Source organism: Macrosteles quadrilineatus, unplaced genomic scaffold, assembly GCF_028750875.1.
Source record: "Macrosteles quadrilineatus isolate MER2022 unplaced genomic scaffold, UCM_ALF_1.0 Scaffold_4__1_contigs__length_99947679, whole genome shotgun sequence".
NCBI lineage: Eukaryota > Metazoa > Arthropoda > Insecta > Hemiptera > Cicadellidae > Macrosteles > Macrosteles quadrilineatus.
Genome location: NW_026542597.1, coordinates 94,219,751 through 94,242,897, shown reverse-complemented (window position 1 = coordinate 94,242,897; position 23,147 = coordinate 94,219,751). Strand labels below are relative to the sequence as shown.

The window sequence follows — 23,147 nt, the reverse complement described above, 5'->3', positions numbered from 1 at the left end:
AAGCAACAATCACTATCTGTAAAATGATTCAGCAAACTGTCTTTTCTGAAGATATTTCTAGATTGAAAGATGGAAAACCTTGTTCCTCTCGTCTCGCGTCTCTCTCCCCCTTCTTAGACGAAAATGGATTGATTCGTGTTGGAGGCCGCCTTAAGCACTCTCAAGTATCCTACGCTGCAAAGCATCCTATTGTATTGCCCAAAACTAACCATGTCACCAATCTCATCGTTGATCATTACCATTTGAAACACTTGCATGCTGGACCTCAGTTTTTACAAGCCGTTTTATCTCAGAAGTTTTGGATCCTATCTGCTCGAAGTATTATTCGAAGAAGAGTTTACAAGTGCATCCGATGCTTCAAATGCAATCCTAAGACAACAACTCAGAAAATGGGAGATCTTCCTCCACAACGAGTCCTGCCCTCAAGAGTGTTCAACAACTGCGGGACGGACTTTTTAGGCCCATTCTCAGTTAAACCTTGCAAATTAAGGAAGTCCTGTCCAATCAAAGTATACATTTGTATCTTTATTTGTTTTTCTGTCAAGGCTGTACATTTAGAAGTTGTTACGGATCTCAGTTCCGAAGCTTACCTAGCAGCATTGACAAGATTTGTCTCTCGACGAGGGTTGTGTAGCAACATCTACTCGGACTGCGGAACAAATTATGTAGGTGCCGCTAATGAAGTCCAAAAGATTGTAAAGAATCTCTTCATTCAGAAAGAAACTCAAGAAGCTCTTAGTAAGTTTTCAATGGAAAACAACATTAAATTTCATTTCTTACCTCCCGCAGCTCCGCACCAAGGTGGCCTTTGGGAGAGAACTGTCCGCAGTGTCAAACACCATCTTCGGAGAGTCATAGGTGAACAGATTCTTACTCTTGAAGAGTTCATCACACTAACAACTCGCATCGAAGCAATTCTAAATTCACGGCCCTTAACCCCACTTTCATCTGACCCCAGCGAAATTAATTGCTTAACTCCAGGTCATTTTCTGATTGGAGGACCTCTTTTATCTCTTCCCGAAGCTGACTGGAATGATGTCTCAACAAACAGATTGTCAAGGTGGAAGTTTGTTCAAGCATTAACCCAAAGTTTTTGGAAAAGATGGCAAAAAGAATACCTCTACACGTTGCAACAACGAGGGAAATGGAGAAGTCCTCAACCTAACATCAAAACTGGAGATCTTGTCCTATTGCATGAACCAAACCAACCTCCCCTTTCATGGCGAATGGGACGTGTCATTTCAACTTCCCCAGGGCAAGATGGTCTTGTACGAGTTGTACAATTAAAAACTTCATCAGGAACACTCTCCAGACCTATAACTAAAGTCTCACCCCTACCAATCAATGATGAATAACGAAAGAAGTTAGACTGTTAACCAAAAGTTTGTTGTAAATATGTTCATTTCTAAATACATTTTTTTGTTCTCTCAATTATTAGGTGAACCCCTCTTAGTGGTTCACGGGCGGGGGTATGTTCTGTAATATTCAGTATAATTAACTTTGTTATAATAATGCTTTCTATCAACTAAAAATAAATACAGATGGCATTGGTTTTTAATTTGTTTTAATGTTTAAAACAACATATGTGATTTAACAATGAAATAATTTATTAGTAATTTTGTTAGTTGAAAACAAAACATCTAGAATGAAGATCCCTCTCTCTCTTTTGTAATCTCTCTTTAAAGTTCTGTAAAATCATTGAAAGTTTATTTGTTAATATTATACTATTTGTCAATTGTATCTCAGTGTTCTAATTTGTTCTTGAAGATTCAAACTCCGCTTAACTTATAAATACAGTCCACTCCACACGCTACCGAAATTCTACAGACACACTGACGCAGGTAGCACGGCGGACACGACGGAACTAGCCGTTGTCGAAGCGGTGACATTGGCCTTTGAGGTGGGGGTGCGTCAACTGATAATGGTTAGCATTAGATACATTGTTGACAATTTCTATCCTATCAAATAGTATGTTAGAGTCGGAATTTAGTTTTTCGTTCAGAACGTTCTGAAAAAAAAAATCCCCCCAGAACGTTCTGAACGAAAAACTAAATTCTCTATAAGTAGTTATAGAGGTTTTAGAAATAACCAGGTTCTACTGGGTACGAAAGACAATTTGGCATGAGTTTGAATTTTTAGAGAGTACCATAATTTAATGCACGATCTGGAACTAGATGAAGATAGATAGATTCACACACACAGCAGACCACGCGGCAGCTGAGCACGTGGTTTTGAAGCGTCTACTGCGCATGAGCTAGCCCATGGACGCCGCAAACGTTTTAGAAAAATCACTCTCCGAGCGATTCACACAAAACCATCGCCGACATTCAGGACCTTACGGACTACCTGAACTTGCGGTGTGAACGAGCTCATATGATAACATGGTCAGCGATTTGTTAAAATAAAACCGTAGTAGACGTACAGAACGTCCAGTACGCCGGTGTGAAAAGGCCTTGAGGTTGGTTTGGTGGGAAATATTTTCATGTCATCATTATGGGACCAACCTTCTCTAGTACACAAGGCTGTGGCGAGCAAAAACTGGCATTGTCGCATCTGCAACTCTTTTTAAAACTGAAAATTAAATTTTTAATTATGAGACAATATAGGCATGTGACACATTTTTTGGGGGTTATTTTTGATGCAAAATCTAATAAAAATAAGTTCCACTCAATATAACTACTATATAAAGAGTTTTTGTCTTGAATAGATCTTATATTCAATAACTAGCTGTGTACCCGTTCTACGCACGGGGATCTTATAATATTCAGTTGAAACCTTCTTATATAAAGAACAGCAGTTGGTTTGCATATTTTAAGATATGCTGGCCAAACTATTATACATAGCTTCATTTTATGTTGTTTTTTGTTGTTCCGGATCGGTATGACAATCAATAAAAGGTTAAATTACCTCTGTGTCTGCCGGTCGATCCTATAACGGTAGGCTTACTTTTATTTTTACTATCTGATCTCGTTTGCATGGCTCAATCACGTCCTGGTTGAAGTTCGTTCGCTACGCTCACTCACCTGTATGTTGGAGCTCGTTCGCTGCGCTCACTTTCCTTCAGGTTAGCTCGTTCGCTACGCTCACTTGCCTTCAGGTTAGCTCGTTCGCTACGCTCACTCGCCTCCAGGTTGCAAATTAGCTGTTGTCATAAATGTAAAAGAAATAATAGTGCTAGTGCTGCACCCTGTTGGTAATCCTTGTAACTTTAATGCTATTGAACATCACAGAACAGAACCAACTTGTTTAATTGAAACAGCTGTTAAGATTCAATAATTTCATTTCTCATAAGGTTAACATGGGCTTCCAGAAATTCCACGTCAAAAATCGACAAAAACTTGATTTTCAAGGGTTTACTGTTAAATATCTAACTGTCTCATATTCGATGAAATACGTCTAAAACCATCTCATATATGTATAGTATTTGGAAAATAAGTTTCAGGCGGGACAGTGCTATAGTTATTGAGGAGTAGTTGTAATAAAGTGCGTATTTTAGCGTTACCAAGAGAATGACAGATAGACAGACAGACAGACAGACAGACAGACAGACAGAAATTGAGATAAGGTTTGATTCGGTTTCTCTGACCTATGAAATGTAAAAATAACCAAAAAATTCATTATTCTAAGCAATGTACAGACAAAACTCTAATTTTATTTATATAGATTTTCCCATTTAGCACAGGTAAGATGGTACCGTATGTGGTACCATAGTATAAAAAAAATTTATCTGATGATGGATCTTATTGCAAACCTTTCTTTCGTTATAAGAATATAGAATCAAAATAGTCCATAAAATTACCCCCTCCGCAGCAAGCCTGGCAGACTAAGTGAATTTCCATTTACCAGATTGGAATTTCAATTAAATCTATTGAATTTTTAAGTAACATTACGTATAACAAATACCTAGGTTTGCTGCTACATGGAGGGTAATATAGTGTGGTTTTTAGTAAAATGTGAGTAGCTTAGTTTAAAATTAATGAATTTGCCGAGGTTGATGGAAATATATCCATAAACTAGCAAACTACAACAGTTTACTTATTCTCCATAAGAATAACATGGGAATTTTTTTATGTTTATTTACTCTCATTAATCTTAATAGCCTAGCATATGTGAAGCCGGACCCAGGTGGCGGGTGATTAGGGTGTTGCCAATAAGAACGGCTATGGATCAACGATTTGTCTGAAATAAATACAGTAGACCAACCCTAATTGGACCAGACCTAAGTCGGATAACTCAAAAGGTCGGTTAAAAGGGCAATCTCTAAAAACAAAAAAAATTAATTGCTATTCATTTGAAATTATGTATTTATTATTCTGAAGTCGTGCTTGCATTATCTTACTAATATTATAAATCTGAAAGTTTGTGAGTTTGTGTGTGTGTTTGTGTGTTGCTCAATCACGCATAAACTACTGGACGGATTGGGCTGAAATTTGGCATGATGATAGCTCATATTCCCGATTAACATTAAAGCATATTATTATCCCAAAAATCCTTTCGGGCTACGCCCCAGTGGCTCTGTAGTTCCCCATGTTAACCTTATGGTTTTTCATATTTAAAAGGAATTAATGAATCTTAACAGCTGTTTCAATTAAACAAGTTGGTTCTGTTCTATGATGTTCAATAGCATACAAGTTACAAGGATTACCAACAGGGTGCAGCATTATAATTTTTTTTTAAAGTTATAACAACAGCTAATTTCCCACCAAAAGGTGAGTGAGCGTAGCGAACGAACTTCAACTTGGAGGCGAGTTAGCGTAGCGAACGAGCTAACCTGAAGGCAAGTGAGCGCAGCGAACGAGCTCCAACCTAAAGGTGAGTGAGCGTAGCGAACGAACTTCAACCAGGACGTGAATGAGCCATGCGAATACTTATGAAGTTAAACGGGGCAAAGCCCGCGGGTACAGCTAGTTACAAAATAAACTACACATCTCCTTTTTGGCGAATTTCTCTATAGGGTAGTAGCTATTACCGTAGGTGGCACCTAGACCCGGGACCGATTACTTTTTAATTTTTTGATATCCCGGCAGGCCAAAAACCAGAACAAAGAACAGTAATGGAGAAAATAAAAAAAAATTAAAATTCCTATGTTATTCTTATGAAGAATATTGTAAAATGTTGGAGTTTGCTTGTCTAAGGATATATTTTGATCAAACATGGCAAATTTATTTATTTTATACTAAGATATTAATATTTTACTAAACTACACTTTATTAGTTTCCTTGTAGCAGCAAACCTAGGTACTCACTAAACGTAATGTTATTTAAATAGATTTAATTGAAAATAAATTCAGACAGATGGAAATTCACTTAGTTGGCAGGTTTGCTGCGGCGGGGGTATTCTCTTTTATTTTCCATATAAAAGTCACAAATAAACTCAAAACACTGTAAAGTCAAATGCTTTAAGTGGAAAATATTATAGTCGTAGGCAAGAGTCAATAAAAATTCTTATTTCAATACCTTTAGTAATATTAATTTATGCTTTCCAAATCTATCATAGTACAGTACAGAGCTGTACTGAAGATTCAAGCAGCCATTTCCTTATGAGACAGGATGTTTAGTTACAGTAACATCCTATAAATTTTTGGGTATGGTTCACATTACTGAGCATGGGAGCGGAAATACTGATATTCATAGAAAGTGGCTGTTAAACCGAGCTACTCTCAAAACAAGGTCGGTTAAAATAAACAGGCATATTTCACAAGTGAGAGCGGATAAGTAGTCAGATTATCGGTTAATGCAAGTTGGGTTAAGAGGGTACACCTGTAGTGGACACCTTACAAGATTCAACTTGTATAATGGTTTCATCATTGTTTTCAGGAACTGAAGGAGGTCTCAGATGTGTTGAAAGTGTTGTTCCTTGTGTTCCCCCACTATTGCTTGGGTTCAGGACTTCTTAAACTAGCCAGCAGTCAGATTGCTAAGGACTCCCTGGCTGCCTTTGGTCAGTTAGAACATTCACAAAACTATATTAAATTATTCAATAATATTTTATTATTAGACTCTCATTAGAAGACCTGCCTATAAATATCTGCTTTTTGGTTAAGGCTTATGCCTTAAAGATTTAAAAAAATTCACATAAATGATACAAACTTTAATAAATTTGTCTCCATTTTAGTGAGTTTAACACTGCCAATGCCAATCACCATCACAAGCATGAGTAGAAGAGCAGGAGGGGGGGGGCTGTTTTGATTAATCATGCGATGTTACAACCAACTATAAGCTGGACGCAGCTGTTGACTGTAAACCTGCATTTTGTAGCAATCTGGAAGAATAACACTGAATAAAATGTAAACCTTGCCATGTTTACAATAAAATTTGTTATATTAATGCCCCATTTTTTGTGGTTTTTTGCTTATAACTTGAAAACGGGGTGTCGTAGCTTAAATTGTTCAATGTAAAAGTTAAAGCTAATTAAATTTGCTACAACTTTGATTGTTGACATTATCAGTGAAAAACGCATAGTTTCAAAGATATCCGCGCTCAAAAAGATATAATGTTTGAAAACAGAATTTCACCTCACATTTCTCGTTAAAATCTTATTTTTTTCTCCTTCCTTGTTATTTTTTCTGATATATTGACTGAAAGAAGGTTGTAGAGAATTAAATTTACTTCAATAATATGTAACCATATGTAAATATAATTATTTGTAAAGAAATTGTTAATCCGAATCACAAGTTATTTGATGATAATTTAGATATTAGTAACTCGTTTTGTAAGTTTAGAGTCTTTTGCCAAAATATCAGGAGCTACAATAAAAACATAGATGACCTTGTTGTAATGTCTAACTTACATATTCACATTGCCTGCCTAATTTGTTATAACATATAATGATTTATGTTATATTTCTATATTGTTATGAGTTTGTTTATAGTTGACTTGTTTACATTCAGTTGTTGTTGCATTCAGTATTCTATCTTATTCTCAATTAAATTAGTTCATGTTAACTAACTGTCTAAATTATTTTATATAATCAGGGGAATTAACCGCTGCAGCTCAACTCTGCTATTTCTACAACATCAGACCTGCTATTAACACTTCAGGGTATAAAAAACAAATTTCATTGTATTATTCTGACTGAAGCTTGGTTAAATGATGATAGTGATTTGTTGGCTATTGATGGCTATAACATATTTAGAAGCTACAACAACTTGAATCAGAACGATGGAATAGTAATATACATAGATAACTCATTATCAACTTCCTGTAACCAGCTATTAATTGGCGGTGTCGCTACGAGTCTTTCCTTGACTTTTACGTGGGCAGGCGTGAATTGTAACTTAACTGCTATATATCGAAGTCCTGCTTCGTCTTTGCAAATTTTTATTGATAGCTTACATGATTATATAACAAATTCAACAAATTGTTCTAGCATGAAAATAATTGCAGGTGACATCAACTGTGACATTTTGAGCCCCCAATTAAATTCTTTGGAAGACCGTTACTTAGACATACTGAGTGACCTAGGATTCATCCAGTGTATAGACAAAGTAACAAGGCCAATAAGTAACACGTGTATAGATCATTACTTTGTCAAACTTCCGCCCAACTTTACAGCCGTCCTACAGACCTCAGTCACAGACCACTACAGTATTTGTCATGAAATTAAAAGTACTGCCAAAACCAATCCGAGAGTAAACAACCACTCTCAAAAATCAATCAACTGGGAACATGTTAGGCAAGATCTCCTCGTTCAAAACTGGGATCTAATCTATACATCAATAGATGTCCATTCTGCCGCAAAAATATTTAATGATATACTTATTTCAACTGTTGAACGTAATTCATATACCGTTACCACTACCGCTAAAACGTTCAAGATAAAACCGTGGATAACTAACGGTCTCTTAAAATCAATACGTCATCGGGACAAATTAAGTAGACTAACCAATAAACACCCCTTTAATACTAGACTGCGTGCGCGCTATGTTAGATACAGAAACATATTAAAATCTACACTAAAAAAGGCAAAATACGATTTTCACAAAAATAAAATCAATGACGCTCAAGGAGATCCAAAGAAATTTGAGAATATAGTGAACGAAGTAGCGGGTCGCGCGGATCCCAAATGCAAATTTCCAGTCGGCGCATTTGGAGCACACAGCGACACTGTCCCCTCCATCTGTGATAAATTTAACAAATACTTAGCTTCCGTCGGATCCCAGCTAGCCGAGGCTTTGCAGCCTGTTGGTCCTGTCGAAATAGAGGATGCTGATTTTGCTGTGAACTCCCAGTTCTCACTGGAACCAATTACCCATCAAGATTTACTAGACGTGGTCACCAAAATCAGAGGAAACTCGGCACCTGGGTATGATGGCATTTCCTCTAAACTGATAAAGCATAATCTAGACGTCTTACACCAACCCTTATTTCACATTGTAAATTTAAGTATATCAACTAATACTTTTCCAAATCCTTACAAAATCGCCAAAGTAATCCCGATCTATAAATCAGGCCCAAAGAATGTGATATCAAATTTCAGACTTATTTCTTTACTTTGTGCGGTATCCAAGATAATTGAAACATGTGTCAAGCAACAGTTGTATAGATATCTCGAGGAAAATAATATCATTGACAACGCACAGTTTGGGTTCAGAGCTAACGTAAGCACTACCCATGCCTTATTTAATATCTCAAAACATATTTATGAAAAAATTGATGATAAAAAACGTGTGCTTGTAACCTTTTTAGACTTGGCCAAAGCATTCGATTCTATTGATAGGCATAAATTAATTACAAAACTGCAGTTGATAGGCGTTGACAACCCATCACTTGACTGGTTCCGCAGCTATTTGACTGGTCGATCACAGTTCGTTACTATCAATGGCGAAAATAGTGATATTACTAACATTGACTATGGTGTCGTCCAAGGAAGTAACCTAGGCCCTCTTCTCTTTTTAACATATATCAATAACATTACTAAATTAAGAGTCAATGGTAAATTGTTTCTTTTTGCTGACGACACAGCGGTAGTGTCCTCGGGTAATACGTGGGCGATGTTTACCATCAAGCTGCATCTGACTTACTTAAAATAAAAAATTGGCTGGATCATAACACATTGACATTAAATGTATCAAAAACCAAGTGCATGCCAGTTTTCTTATCTCGAACTCGTGACCCTAGCCCTAGAAAACTCTATCTTCACTCATGTGGCGATCTGTGGTCTAATACCTGCGGATGTGACACAGTCGATTGTGTGGACCAATACAAGTACCTTGGGGTGATCATTGATCAAAGGATGACATGGTCTCCTCATATTATCTATGTAAAGCAAAGATTGAGGAAACTGGTCTACGCCTTTTATCAAATAAGCCGTGTGTTAACCGTTGATCACTGCAAATACGTTTACTATGCATACGTGCAGTCTGTGCTGCAGTATGGCATACTGGCGTGGGGCGGTGTATCTGCTGCCACATTGGCTCCTCTTCACGTAACCCAGAAAATCTTAATCAAAATTATTCTTAAAAGGCCGAAACATTACTCAACGAATTTACTTTTTTCCGAATTCCCAGTTTTAAATATTAGACAATTGTTTATCAAAACACTTTTACTTTTCATTAAGAACAACAAGGAAATTATTTTTTCTAACTTACAACACAGTTATCACACTAGACACAGGCATAACTTTGGATACCGCACTCCACAACTAGCATATAGTTCGTTAAAAAATAACATGTTTTACATAGCTCACATCCTTTATCGCAACTTGCCGCCCAACATAACTGATGCTGAATCAGGCAGTGTCGCTGTGTATAAAAGCAAGGTCTGCGAGTGGCTGATGACTGTGGGACGAGAGGCTGCAGAGGCTGTAATTCGCTCGCCTTACATTTAAATTAATCTCTGACATCAAACGCCGCCATAATAGCTATCAAAATAAATTTTTCTTCTTAGATTAATATTTTATTGTTGCTTAAGGCTGTTTATTATTAACTAATTCTAGTATACAATATATTTATATAGCATATATACATTTATTGGAGCTCCTGATACGTATTAAGTATAGATGTACACATTATTTATAAACAGTGTGCACATGTTTTTGACCTATGGACAATAACAAAAACCTATTTCCTGCTGGTAAGAGCTCTTCCCTCGAGCACGGACTTGCAGTCCATTCGGGGGAATACTATTCTTACCCTAATAATGTATTCCTGTATTTATAAAGGTGAATAAAGTGATTTTTGATTTGATTTGATTTTTTGATTTGAATGTTAACGATCGAAGTTGTAGCAAATTTAATTAACTTTAACTTTTACATTGAACAATTTAAGCTACGACACGCCGTTTTCAAGTTATAAGCAAAAAACCGCAAATTGGGGCATTTACTCCTCCCACCACCCCCCCTCACAACCCAGAGCGGCAGGGTGATTTTATTATTTCCTATCATATATTCATTAGGGGACCTTCTCAGACACATTTTTGAAAAAATTGGGAATACATAGATTTGTTCCTCTATTTTTCCTATTTTGCTCGGGCTATTGCTGTAAAAATTACAGTTCAAAAGTTATTGGATCTTTGTGGTTTTTGGTATAAAATATCATAGTTACTCCCACCGCTTACTAATGATAAAGGTTGTTGACAAGCTAATGGGGGAAAGTATGTGTCAAATTGCTGATACTGTTTATTTTACTGCATTTAATAGTGCATACACATTGCGTAAAATCAGTCACACTAAATTCCTTGTCATCTATTCAGGGAATGTCAAACAGAGGTTGGTTACGCTCATTGCGTACAAACATTGGTGTGAGGGGGCAGCCCCACATCTAATATCACCCCCCTCGCCACTGCCTAGAAGTGCTTAGCAACTTAAAAAGTATTTAATTTTAATTTTTTTTAATATTCAATTTTTAATTTCTTTATTACTATATTAGACTTAAAAGGTATATAGCCTAGAATAGAATCTGTTTGTTTAAAATATTATTTTTAAACAATTAAAGGTTGTGGTTTACAGATATAGTTCTCAGTCCCAGCATATTTGCCTGGGGTTTCCTCGGACAGCCACTACTGTGTATGTTCCTCACTGGTATTTTGTTCTTCTTCATCACTTTAGTAGTGGAATTTAAACTCTACAAAACGCTTTTCTCAATTTTTAGGGAGAAAGTAAGTTAAATTTTTTTATTGTTGTATTGTTATTACTTTTTATAATATGTTTAAACCTTTAAATAGTTAAGCAAATTTTTAACTTAAAATAATTAATACTTATTTTATTACCAGTATTGTTATTTTAAGGTTACAAATAAACTTATTTGTATTTAAGCCCAAGTACTTGAACAAAGTTAATAAAATGTGGTATACCAAATGTGTTGGGTCAGATGATTGAAAGATTATTGTGCTTGTATGGTTTGCTTGAATATAAATCTACAACAGGCTACCTCCAGATCTAAGAAGCAAGACAGAAGATGACCTCAAACCAACTTTGCATCAATGGCTCATTAATCGACCTTTTTACTCTTTAAAAGAATACTATCAACAGATCTTTGACTAAACAACACCCTCAACCACATATTTAGAAAACATTGTAAATTGACGCTACTACTATTCTTAATGAATGTGTAAATAAAGATTAATTATCTATTGTCTATTTTCTACTGAAAATGGGAGAAATACTGTCTTAAGGTGTAAATATTTAAAACTTAAATGTTAATATAAAACCTGTTTAAATTAAGCAAAGTTACATACATATTAGTTAGAAACAAATGCTAAATATATAAAAGAAAGTAATATCAAATGGAAAGACACCTCGGCATGAGAGGTTATAAAAAAGTACTGTAAAATACAATAAAAGCGAATGTTTAAATTAGGGGTGTGCGAGTACTCGAATCTTCGAGCTTTTTGGTCGAGCTTTTCATTATTCGGCTCGGCTCGAGGTATTTTGAAAAAGCTCGAAGTTCGAGCCGAGCTTTTAATACTAAGTCAAAACTGAAAAAAACACTTAATTTGGGTCGAAATTGAAAACAATGTTATGACAATTCTACGTTGTTCATGCATTCGAGGTTTGATAAGCAACGGCAAAGAAGCCGTATGATGCAATACTGATAACTAGTTTAGTCGTTATCGGCTGTTTTGCTTTACGATTAGATTCGTCTGGAACGAACAGACATAAAGCAGAAAAGAACTACCATGGTCAAATGAAAGTCAACTCGTGCTTGTCTCCCTCCTGATACTAGGGGCGCTGCGTAATAGTTTTTTTTTACAGTACTGTTTCAAATTCAAAGTAGAAAAATCTAGCCTACTACTGTGATGTTACGTAAACAATAGATTTAATGTTTCCCAAAAAAAGTCAGAATAGAAACAATAGAAAGGCACAATAGAAGGGTGGGAGGGGTTGGGCAATGACCTCGAAAAAGGAGCGCGTGTAGTGAGTCAAGTAGGACCGGAGGGGGAAGGGGTGGGTAAGACCTTGAAGCTATATATAGACTTGCACTACTTCCCTAAACCTAAAGGACTGGCCGGCGAGTGGTATTCCAATCACAGGACAAGATACGTTGTTTTTTGGGTATTCATTGCCCGGTTTGACTTTGGATTGTCTTACTGTGTAGAAACTTTGAATAATAAAAAATAAAGTTAGAACTAACCACGATTATTTAGCATTGATTGTGTACATATTAAATGATTAAACTATAGGGACCATGGATATATACAAACTTGTGTCGTGATTTTAATTTCAACATCAAAATACAATACTGCACAATCGTGATATTTTAGGTCATCGACCTTTATTATGCATCCGGTATTGCTGTTTCAGAAGAGAAGCACGTTGATAAATTATAAATTGATATTCCCGTAGTTAAAAAGAATTATTTTATAAACCTATAAAACAAAATCATAAAATCTTACATAAAGATAATAATAACGGAAATTGTAAAAAAGGTATAAAGATAACACGTTATTCTTTCTCTTTGTTCTTCTATTTCTTGGGTTTCCCTTCATCACGCATTCAACAAGTTGCCATGGTTACTAATCACCCATGTCGTTATCAGCTTTTGTGACATAGCGCACAGCAGGGGGGTAAAACTTGACGAAAATCGGTTAATTTTTACCTATTATTTAATTACCAATGAATGTACTACTTTATTGGTATTTGGTACTGTATTAATAATCGGTCAAAATGGCCGATTTTTGTCAAATTTTACCCCCCTGCTGTGCGCTATGTCACAAAAGCTGATAACGACATGGGTTCATTCACATGGACACCGCTTCTAACATTCCTAACTACGAAAACACTAAGGCTAGCTCACCAGATAGATTATTATCTCGAAGAAAATCCCTACATCTAGAGAATGCTTCACAGCCCTTTGACGCTAACTTAAACAATAGCGAATTGATTTTAAAGTCATCTTATCCACCAGAACAAAAGATTCAACCAGCTATTCATTTAAGTACTAACAAAAATATGGACGAATCAGAAAGACTAGCATCCATACAAAATTTGGGTAATACAAGGGACCCCAATGCTGAAAATATACCCCTTGTAAAGCCTACAATATTTAGTGGTAAACAGCATGAGAATGTTTTAGAATTTCTAAAAAAGTACGAACTAGCAGCTAAATGCAATCGATGGTCAGATCGAACTAAACTAGATTTATTTGGAACTTACACAACAGGAGTAGCATATAAATGGTACTCTGATTTTATGGATACTCAGCCCACCAGTTCTTGGGATGATCTCAAAAGTAACTTTGAAAAATCATTTGGCCAAGCTGGATTCAAATTTGACCTTCAAACTACTCTTGACAACAGGATTCAGAATGAAAATGAAACACCCTTACAATTTTTCTTTGAAGTTCGTAGCTTGTGTAGACAAATAGATCAATCCATGGACGATGAAAAAATAATCAGTTACACTATTAAAGGCTTACGTCCTAACTACTTTGATGAAATTGTTAGGATGGAAAGTTCCAATTTGCAGGAATTCCGAGAAAGACTAACTAAATTACAAGCCATGCAAGCCCTCAAGCAACAAAACACTAGAAAATACAATTTGCACTATGGATTTGATTATGTACAAAGCGTTAACCCTGTTGAAAATTGTACCAGCACAATACTAATTCCCAAACCAAAGAGTGTACATTTTGACACAAATTCAACTCAACAACAAGCTAAAACCCCTGAACTACTAAACGCAATAACTGATTTAACAAAAGCTGTAAATGATTTTAAAGTGAATTATAAAACTAGCAGAGATCCATCACCCAGGATGGATATATCTCAGGTTAAGCATGATTCTGTGGCTCGACATTATAGTCGATCACCCAGAAGAAACACTGGTCAGGCATATTACAGGCGAAACTCACCTTCTCCAGGACGGCATTATAACAGAAGAGAATACTATCCAAGCTATAACCAAAAACAACCACATTATTATCAGAGAAACTACACGTCCAACTACTACAAACACCAGGCGAGACGATTCAATTGTGACATTTGTAAAATGGATAATCACTCAACTCAAAACTGCTATTTTAATAAAAGAAATCCATCTGCTACAAGTTTTACAGTCCGTAACCAGGACTCAAACAGATCGAGGCCCAGAAGCAACAGTTATGACAGAAATCGGAACAAATCCCCAAGCCAACCTAATCAAAAAAACTAGGTTGTCGGCGGGACGCCCGGAACGAATCTCTTAACCAGGCATCTCGCCATTGGCATAATGAGTCCTACGACAAAATGTATACACAGAACAGCAATAATCATGTTTTTAATGATGATTCGTCTCCATACCATGGTGAAACATTATGTTATGAAAATAAAAATAACTACCATCAAGTCTTATTTCCTGGTAAAACATACAATGAAACGTTTCCCACATTAGATGAATCATTCAAGTCAAAGCGTAAACAAAACTACACAAGTCGACAACTAGAAGACTTGGCAACACTGGTTGAATCAAACAAAATGGCAACACGGCAGTGCGTAACACGAGATGACATTGTATACAACACGCATTCGCACAATTCCATGAGTCCGCAAGGTCGACAGTGCAGCGACTCACTGCTTACCTCCCCACTTGAGATAACACCTTCTTCAGTATCCGTGCATGATGTAAACAAACAAGAAAATAATATAGGTAATATTTCGGAAACTACATTAACAAATGAACAATTACTGTTAACTCAAGAACAGGAAGTTAACTTTCAAAATCAGTCTTCAGTAATAAAATCAGATAATGTATCAACCCACAAATTTCTATCACTAGATGAAGCAAGTATATTATCTCAAATTATAGATAACAGTAATGAAAAGGCAAAAGCCGAAACCTTAAACCTAAGGAACCTAATTAAAACAAATCAAAGAGAATCTAAATCTGTTCTAGTAGAAGTTTATGACATATTATTTGGGACCAAAGAAAATGCAGCTTGCTCTACATTAAACTTTAATGTACTAATAGATGGGCTAAGCGGCAATTTGCAATGTCACATTGACACAGGCACCAATTATTCATTCATTAATGCAAACTTAGTAGGCAACAGAACTATGCAAACAGATAATTTGCCCAAAATAGTATCAGCAAACAATCAGCCAATAAACATATTAGGTCGAACTTCCTTAGTTATGATTATAGATGACAAACCCTACACCGCATCATTTTTAGTAGTACATAACCTGGCACTCGACTTAATAATTGGAAATAAATTTCTACTGGAACACAACATGGAGATTTCCTTCAAACATAAGGAAATTCGTATTTACAATAGCAAAAGAAACATTTATGATATCATTCCTATGTCCACGTCTTGGATACTAAATTTGGGTAAGAAACATATTCTTTCATCCATTATTGACTCGTCCAATACAGAAGAAATAACTGAAGTTAGAACAGACAAAGAATATTTTGTAAAGCCCAGACAACATTTAAAAGTAATTGATTTACCAAATAGTATCAACACATTTGAATTTGAACAGAATTTGGATCTTCAAAATAGACGAAAATTACATGTATACATTGGCACTGACTTTCATACTGACACAAAATGTATTCAAGTTTACAATTCAGGAAGCTCTTGCAAAAAGATTAGGGAAAATGCTTTATTAGGATATTTAAAAACTGGTTTTAAACCCAGCAACGCAAAACCCCAATCATCTTCAGCTACAAGTGCAAGTATACGGAGTAACTATGTAAACAGAACGTTGTCTCAGCCTCAAAACCCAGACAAAACTCAAGTAACTGACAAAAACGGCGACAAGTTAAACATCAATCCTAACTTAACCGTAGACCAGCATAATCAAGTAGCCAATGTTTTAAACAAATACAAACACATGTTTACGAACAAAACAGAGGATCTCACACAATCCACATGGCCTCCTGTAAGATTAAAACTTAAAGAAGACGCAAAACCTTGTTATATCCCTCCCTACAGACAACCCTTATGTGAAAAACAAGCTCTTCAGGAAGAAATAGATAAACTGCTTAAAGCTGGAGTTTTAGAGGAAGCAACTGAATACACAGACTTCCAATCTCCTATATTTTTAGTCACGAACAAAGATAAAACTAGAAGATTAATATCTGACTTACGTCAAATAAATTCAAGAATAGCATAAGAACAATTCCCCTTGGTTTCAATCGACACAGTACTAGCGTCTTTATCTGGCATGCAGTACTTTACCAAAATCGATGTAAAAAATTCATTTTTTCAAATCGAAGTAGATCCTAGAGACAGACATATTTTGACTGTTGCATCTGAAATAGGAAAATATCAGTATAGAGTATTACCTCAAGGATTGTGCAACAGCACAGCAATATTTCAAAAAGTATTAAACAAAATATTATCAAAACATTTGTTCTCAAAAGTTTTGAGCTACATTGACGATCTGGCAATTCTCGGAAATTCATTTCAATCACAGCTAGATAACTTGGAAACGATTCTACGAGAGTTGGACAAGTTCAACATAAAACTGAATACAAACAAGTCAGAGTTCATGTCTGAAAATATTGAAATCTTAGGCCATGAAATAACAAAACACGGAATTAAACCACTTCAAAGGAACATAGACGCAATCTCCAAAATTGAAAGGCCTAAAACAATCAAACAAGTTCGATCAGCGCTGGGTGCATTTAATTTCTTTAGATCACATATTCAAAATTTTGCCGAAATAGCTGTACCGCTCACTAACCTCATTAAAGAGTACAACAAAAATAAACAGTTTAAATGGTCGCAAGAATGTGAAAACGCCTTCAATAAACTGAAAACCATATTAACCACAGCACCTCTTCTCGCTCACTTTAATCCAAACTTGGAAACTAGAATTTACACAGATGCAAGCAATTTTGCAATTGGCGCTGTTCTTTGTAACTACGACCCAGAAACCAAAAAAGAAAATCCTGTCCAGTACTTCAGCAGAAAACTTAAACCTACACAGCTTTCCTTGAGTGTAAGTGAGAAGGAATTTTACGCATTAGTAACTGCATTAAACCGATGGAGAGAATATTGCCTTGGGAGAAAAATTCATATTTATACAGACCACTCAGCACTACAGTTTTACAAAAACTTCAAAGGTTCCTCCAGTAGATTAACAAGATTAGCTCTTCATATTGCCGATTATGATTTGGAAATTAACCACAAGGCAGGAAAAACACTCACACTACCAGACTTTCTTAGCAGAAATCCTATTTCCACAGAAGAGAAGAATGAACCGGATACAATAGAAATTGAAACCCTGAATGCATTAATTCATGTCGACTTAGCAGAGCTCCAAAGAAAAGATGACAAGATTAACAAACTTATAATTGAAATTGAGAACCCATTGAGGAAAACCAGAAATAAGTTGAAAAAATTCAAAATTCTAAATAACATTCTTTACAGAACAAAGGAAGGGGTAAATATAAATTATGCAGTAGTACTCCCTCCACAGCTGAGAGCAGAAGTACTTAAAAACTTCCATCATGACCTTATGTCAGGAGGACATTTAAATGCCGACAAGACATACAGAAAAATAAAAGATAAATATTATTGGTACAAAATGAGGAATGACATTGAACAATATATAAGATCATGTGATAGCTGCCAAAAGCGAAAAACTCCTAACCTAAAACCTGCTGGTTACCTACAACCCATTGCCCCAACCCTCAACCCTTTCACTAGAATACAAGCAGACATAATTGGACCTCTTTGCCCCAGTAATAAATATAAATATATTCTTTGCATTACTTGTGTCTCCACAAGAATGGCTTTTGTATTTCCTTTAACATCAGCTGATGCACCCTCGGTAGCCAAATGTTTGTTAAAACTCATTCATACTTACGGTGTATTTAACATTTTACAAACCGACAGAGGCACAACATTTACAGCGCAAGTAATTAACAATTTGCATACAGCTTTAGGCATGTGCCAGATTTTCTCATCAAGTTATTCGCCTAACGTGAATGGCTTAGTTGAATCCTTTAATAAAACTTTAATTAACATAATTTCACACTATGTAACGCAAAAACCTTCACAATGGTCAAGTTACCTGCAACAAGCAGTCTTTGCATACAATAACACTCCTCATAGTTCCCATAATTATAAGCCTAGTTACCTGTTCTTTGGATTTGAGCCGAAAATGCCAAGTGACACACTTTTAGTTCTCCCAAACACAGAAAAAGATATTTTAGATAGTTTAAAAATTATAGAAGATGTGCGAAAAACAGTTCCTAACTTGATAAGAAAAGAACAAGCTAAACAAAAGCATTATTATGATAAATATAGAAGGGACTTAGAATTTAAGTCAGGAGACGAAGTTCTTGTTTGGTTTCCGAAGAACTTAAGGGACAATACAACAAAGTTTTCTTATAAATATAAAGGTCCATTCATGATAATAAGAAAATTAACTCCAGTATCCTACGAAATAGAAATGCTCAAGAATGCAAATTAGTTAGAGATAATATACATGTACAGAGATTAAAACTATATCATAGGCGTGATCACATTGAGTAAGACAACTGTGCTAAAAGTAAGTAAAGAATGTGATAAACAACAGTATTTCAGTGACACCGAATGCATTTAGAACCTAAATAACTGTTTATTTTTTTCCTTTGTAACGATTTCTTAAAGAAACAGTCAATACACGTCAAATATTAATACAATAATATAAACAACCTTGAACTAAAATATAAGTTTTTCCTTGTTATAAGATAAGCAATTTAAGTTTGTAAAACACAACCACACTTCACGCACGACCGAAAACTGAGACTCATGTAAATAATTGTAAATAAAGTGGCCACTGTAGAATAGGAAATATATTTAAGAACACATTATCGTATTTTAATCATTATCTCTAGTGCACTCAGTGTGCTTCGTTATATTAAACAAAACGTGATTACCATGTCAATATGTTGAGACTTAACCATGCAATGTATAAACGACAACTTACATGACAAATACATTCCCGATAGTGACGCCTTAAGCATTAGTTCAATGCAATATTGTAAATAAATACTTGGCCAAGACAATCATTATATACATGAGGATATTCATGACCTCACATTACGAACACAAACAAAACTAGTTTGACTAGACAAAAAAAACCTCTTAAAATAAGAGAATTTTCTCACCATATTATGTTATTAGCCTGATCAACTAATAATCGTAATTATTTGGCTAGGGAAATTATTCTCTTAAGACAAGAAACCACTATAAAGACTGAGCTCAGCAATTAAATAATACCAATATGAGACTAGTAAAGTCATAAGTCATATAAACTTATAACTTATACATATAACTTAAGTCAAAATAAACTAATTTGTATATATATATATAGAATTATGGAACACTATAAACTTATTAAAATAAAGTAGTAATAGATAAGAATGTTAGCTAGGAATAAAGGGTTTTAACACTCATAAAACAAATAATTTTGTAGTTTAAACATATGTGTATAACAATAAGAACAAGGAACAATTTATCAGCAATTCGTGTCACTGAAACTACTCTCAAATGTCAAAATAGTTCAAATCATATTAGTTATTAGCTCACTCATTATTCTTAATAAAAGGGGAAAATGACCAGCACATAAGTAGTAAAGCAGCAGGATTTTTTCTTTGTTTTGTAATTACAGCTCAGCTCAACAGAGACAACGCCAACGAGTGACGAGTCCACAACGCGCCGTCATCAGAACCTGACCTCCTGTCATCTGCTCTACTACGGCGGCGACCCCACGTCATCTGCTGAGTCTGACCAACGCTGCACAACAACACACTGCACCACCTGATCTCTACCCGCTGACCTAGAAACTCAACCACAATGAACTCTTACACAATGGGACTGTGCATTTTAATCATCTCAGTCTTGTCACTATCATCAGCTGACATACCTAGACATATAATCTCCGGTGTGCAATTCACAGAAATCCCAACTATAATACCCTACCACTCAACTACACAGCTCCTTTATAAATTCCCTTATCACACTAAATCTTCTTACGAAATTCCAACTTCAACTACAAGAAAGACAACCTGCCAAAATTCCTTCTTCAATTCAAACAAATTCTGTACCAACCAAAACTATCTTCAAGAAATCCAAAAATCAAATAAATTTTTAATACCAACGAATTGAATCTCAATCCTAAATTCAAATTACAATCTTACAACACCACATCCCGACCACGAAGAGCGCTTGACTTCATTGGATCTGCATTATCGTGGTGCTGTAATACAGCCACCATGACTAATCTGAAAGATTTATCTAAAAACGAAGAACAAGTAGATAACAAAATGAATGGCCTGCTTGACTATATGAAAGAAGAACATACAGATATTACACTGGCCGAAGAAAAAATGAATAATTTTTCAAGTAATATAGATCATGTGTTAAAACAGCTGCATGATTCCCTAAACAAATACGAGAGGACCATCCAAGAAGATATTAATATTACGAGCACAACAATCGATGAAAAAATTCTCCAAAACAACCTCGAAATTATGTCCTACATCTACTTGACCGCACACTACTCATCTCTCTACAAGGTGGAACAAGACTGCCAACACAACTACATACCGGAAGATCTCCTTAATATGCAAACCCTCCAATCAGACTTAAAAAAACTCTCATCAAAACTAAAACCATTCAGTCTAACTATTGCCCTTCCTTCTTCCAAACTATTCCAAATTTATGGTCTACCTATTGCCAAATGTTATTTCGAACAAAATAACCTTATATTACAAATCAAAATCCCACTGATTCCTTCCAATACTTCATACAACGTATACTCCTACAACACTTTACCATTAAAGTGGGAGAACAACATCTGCAAATTGGTGGAACACAACTTCATCATAATAAAATCTTCTTCAGCACCCACAGTTATTGTCGACACAGATGACAACCCTCATTGTAACTATCGTTCTTCTAATTTATGCCTCATCCCACGTTATTCATCCATTTCCTCGCCAGCCTCAAAATGTGCAAAATATCTAATTAATGACACCAACATTTCTGAACTTAAGCATCACTGTGAATTTCATTGCACCCCTGCACCGGAACATCCTATTGTCACCGAGTTAAACGTAAATAAATTCCTGATAACTAATTATAACCATCATTTACACATAGTTTGTAATAATCATGAGATGACAACAACCCTGCCAGAAATTAAGTTTGGCACGCTTGAACTTGAACTGCCTTGCAATTGTAAATTATTGGACGGATCTGACATAATAATTTCTTCTATAGTTCCATGTGACTCCAGAGACTTTTCTTCTCCTTCAGCCTTTCATCTTGTACCGCTTCCTTGGACAAACCTAAATCACCTAAAAATTGATCCTTTCACATCTGACAGAACAGAATTTCTAAACATCAGTTCTTATTTATTACCTGCCTGGAATATTTCTGTCCCTACTTTCTCTACAAATAAATTAGAAAGAGTATCACTGTTCAAACATATTAATTTAACAAATACTTGGGCTGACATTGTCGATGATAGAAGAATCATGTTATATATACTAATAGTTTGGTGCATAATTTTAACATTACTGTTACTTATAGCTCTCTACAAAATTCATATTCTTACAATCAAACAAGACCTTCAACCACCTAGATTGCCACCTAGACTTCGTCCAGCACCCTCAGCTGCATCTATTCAAAATTCTTCCTTTTAAATTTTGCACCACGCCAAACCCAGTTTGTCGTTTTTAAGCAGGGGGGTGTAACTACAGCATATTCTTCCACAGATCTCAGTAATCCTATCCATGACTTCCCGTCCGTCTATACATTTCCTGTCCCACGGTGGTGTAACGTTCAGCTGCCGATGCATCAATCGTGGAGAGAGACAGAAGACAATCTGCAAGCTATGTACTTTTTGACATCTGCACATCAAGTCCACGTGGACTGTCTTAACCAATCAGAGAAGATTAACCAACGATCACACCCTCTGATTGGCTGTCTCTATAGGCGGACAGGGGGACGTCTATTCCACCAAAAACCCAGGAAAGGCAGTCTCCAGGAAGTCTTCGGTCGGGTCACCGCGTTGATCGGGAGTCGAAGTTTTCGGTCGCGAGTGATTCGCGAGGTGAAGTGATATTTTAACCATGGCCTGTTGCCTTTAAAGGCAGATTAAAAATTATTTTGTGAAGTGTCCAGTGCATCAACCCAAAAGTATGTCAATTTTATAATTATTTAATCTAAAAATGTAAGTCCTGCTCGCTTACTCAGGGATAACTAATTTAAGACTTTAGAAGTTAGATTTTCAAACTTTGTTTTAATTCTATTCAATTTACTTCCTTAAATTTGAAGGTTATTTAATATTTTATTTTTTTGTTTTACATTTTTAATTCATATTAACTCCAATTACCAATTTATTTCTTAGGATAAAGTATAATTTTACCTTATTAATTTGTCTATTCACTGTGCTGGTTCATTTCCCCTTGTTTAACTGTATTCGATTTATATATTATCATTGTATTTTGTTTGATTGACTTTAGCTTCTCCTCTTTTTAATAAATTGTAAATTCATTTAGTAACTCTAGTTTTATTCACAGTCCCGGCCCTCACGCAATAGCCAAGCGAGTACATTAACTAATCACATATTTGCTATTTATACAAAATAACAACAAATGAGTTACAATTCATAGTAGTTACAATATACATTATGTAATCGAGTTGAGTTGTTTTGTCGTCATTCGCGTTGCTGTTCTGTTATGAAAGACAATCTGATTGTCTCAGTCTGCACTGCATATCTCGT

At 35.5% G+C, this 23,147-nt stretch overlaps 1 protein-coding gene across 1 annotated transcript in view; it reads left to right on the top strand.

Moving 5' to 3' along the window:
• The window catches only part of LOC128991495 (phospholipid-transporting ATPase ABCA1-like), a 236,586-nt gene that overhangs the window by 165,128 nt on the left and 48,311 nt on the right, over positions 1 to 23,147 (top strand). The window contains exons 28-29 of the mRNA XM_054414419.1: positions 5,817 to 5,940; positions 10,948 to 11,096. Coding sequence (XP_054270394.1) covers positions 5,817 to 5,940; positions 10,948 to 11,096 — 273 coding nt within the window. The remainder of the gene's footprint in view (positions 1 to 5,816; positions 5,941 to 10,947; positions 11,097 to 23,147) is intronic.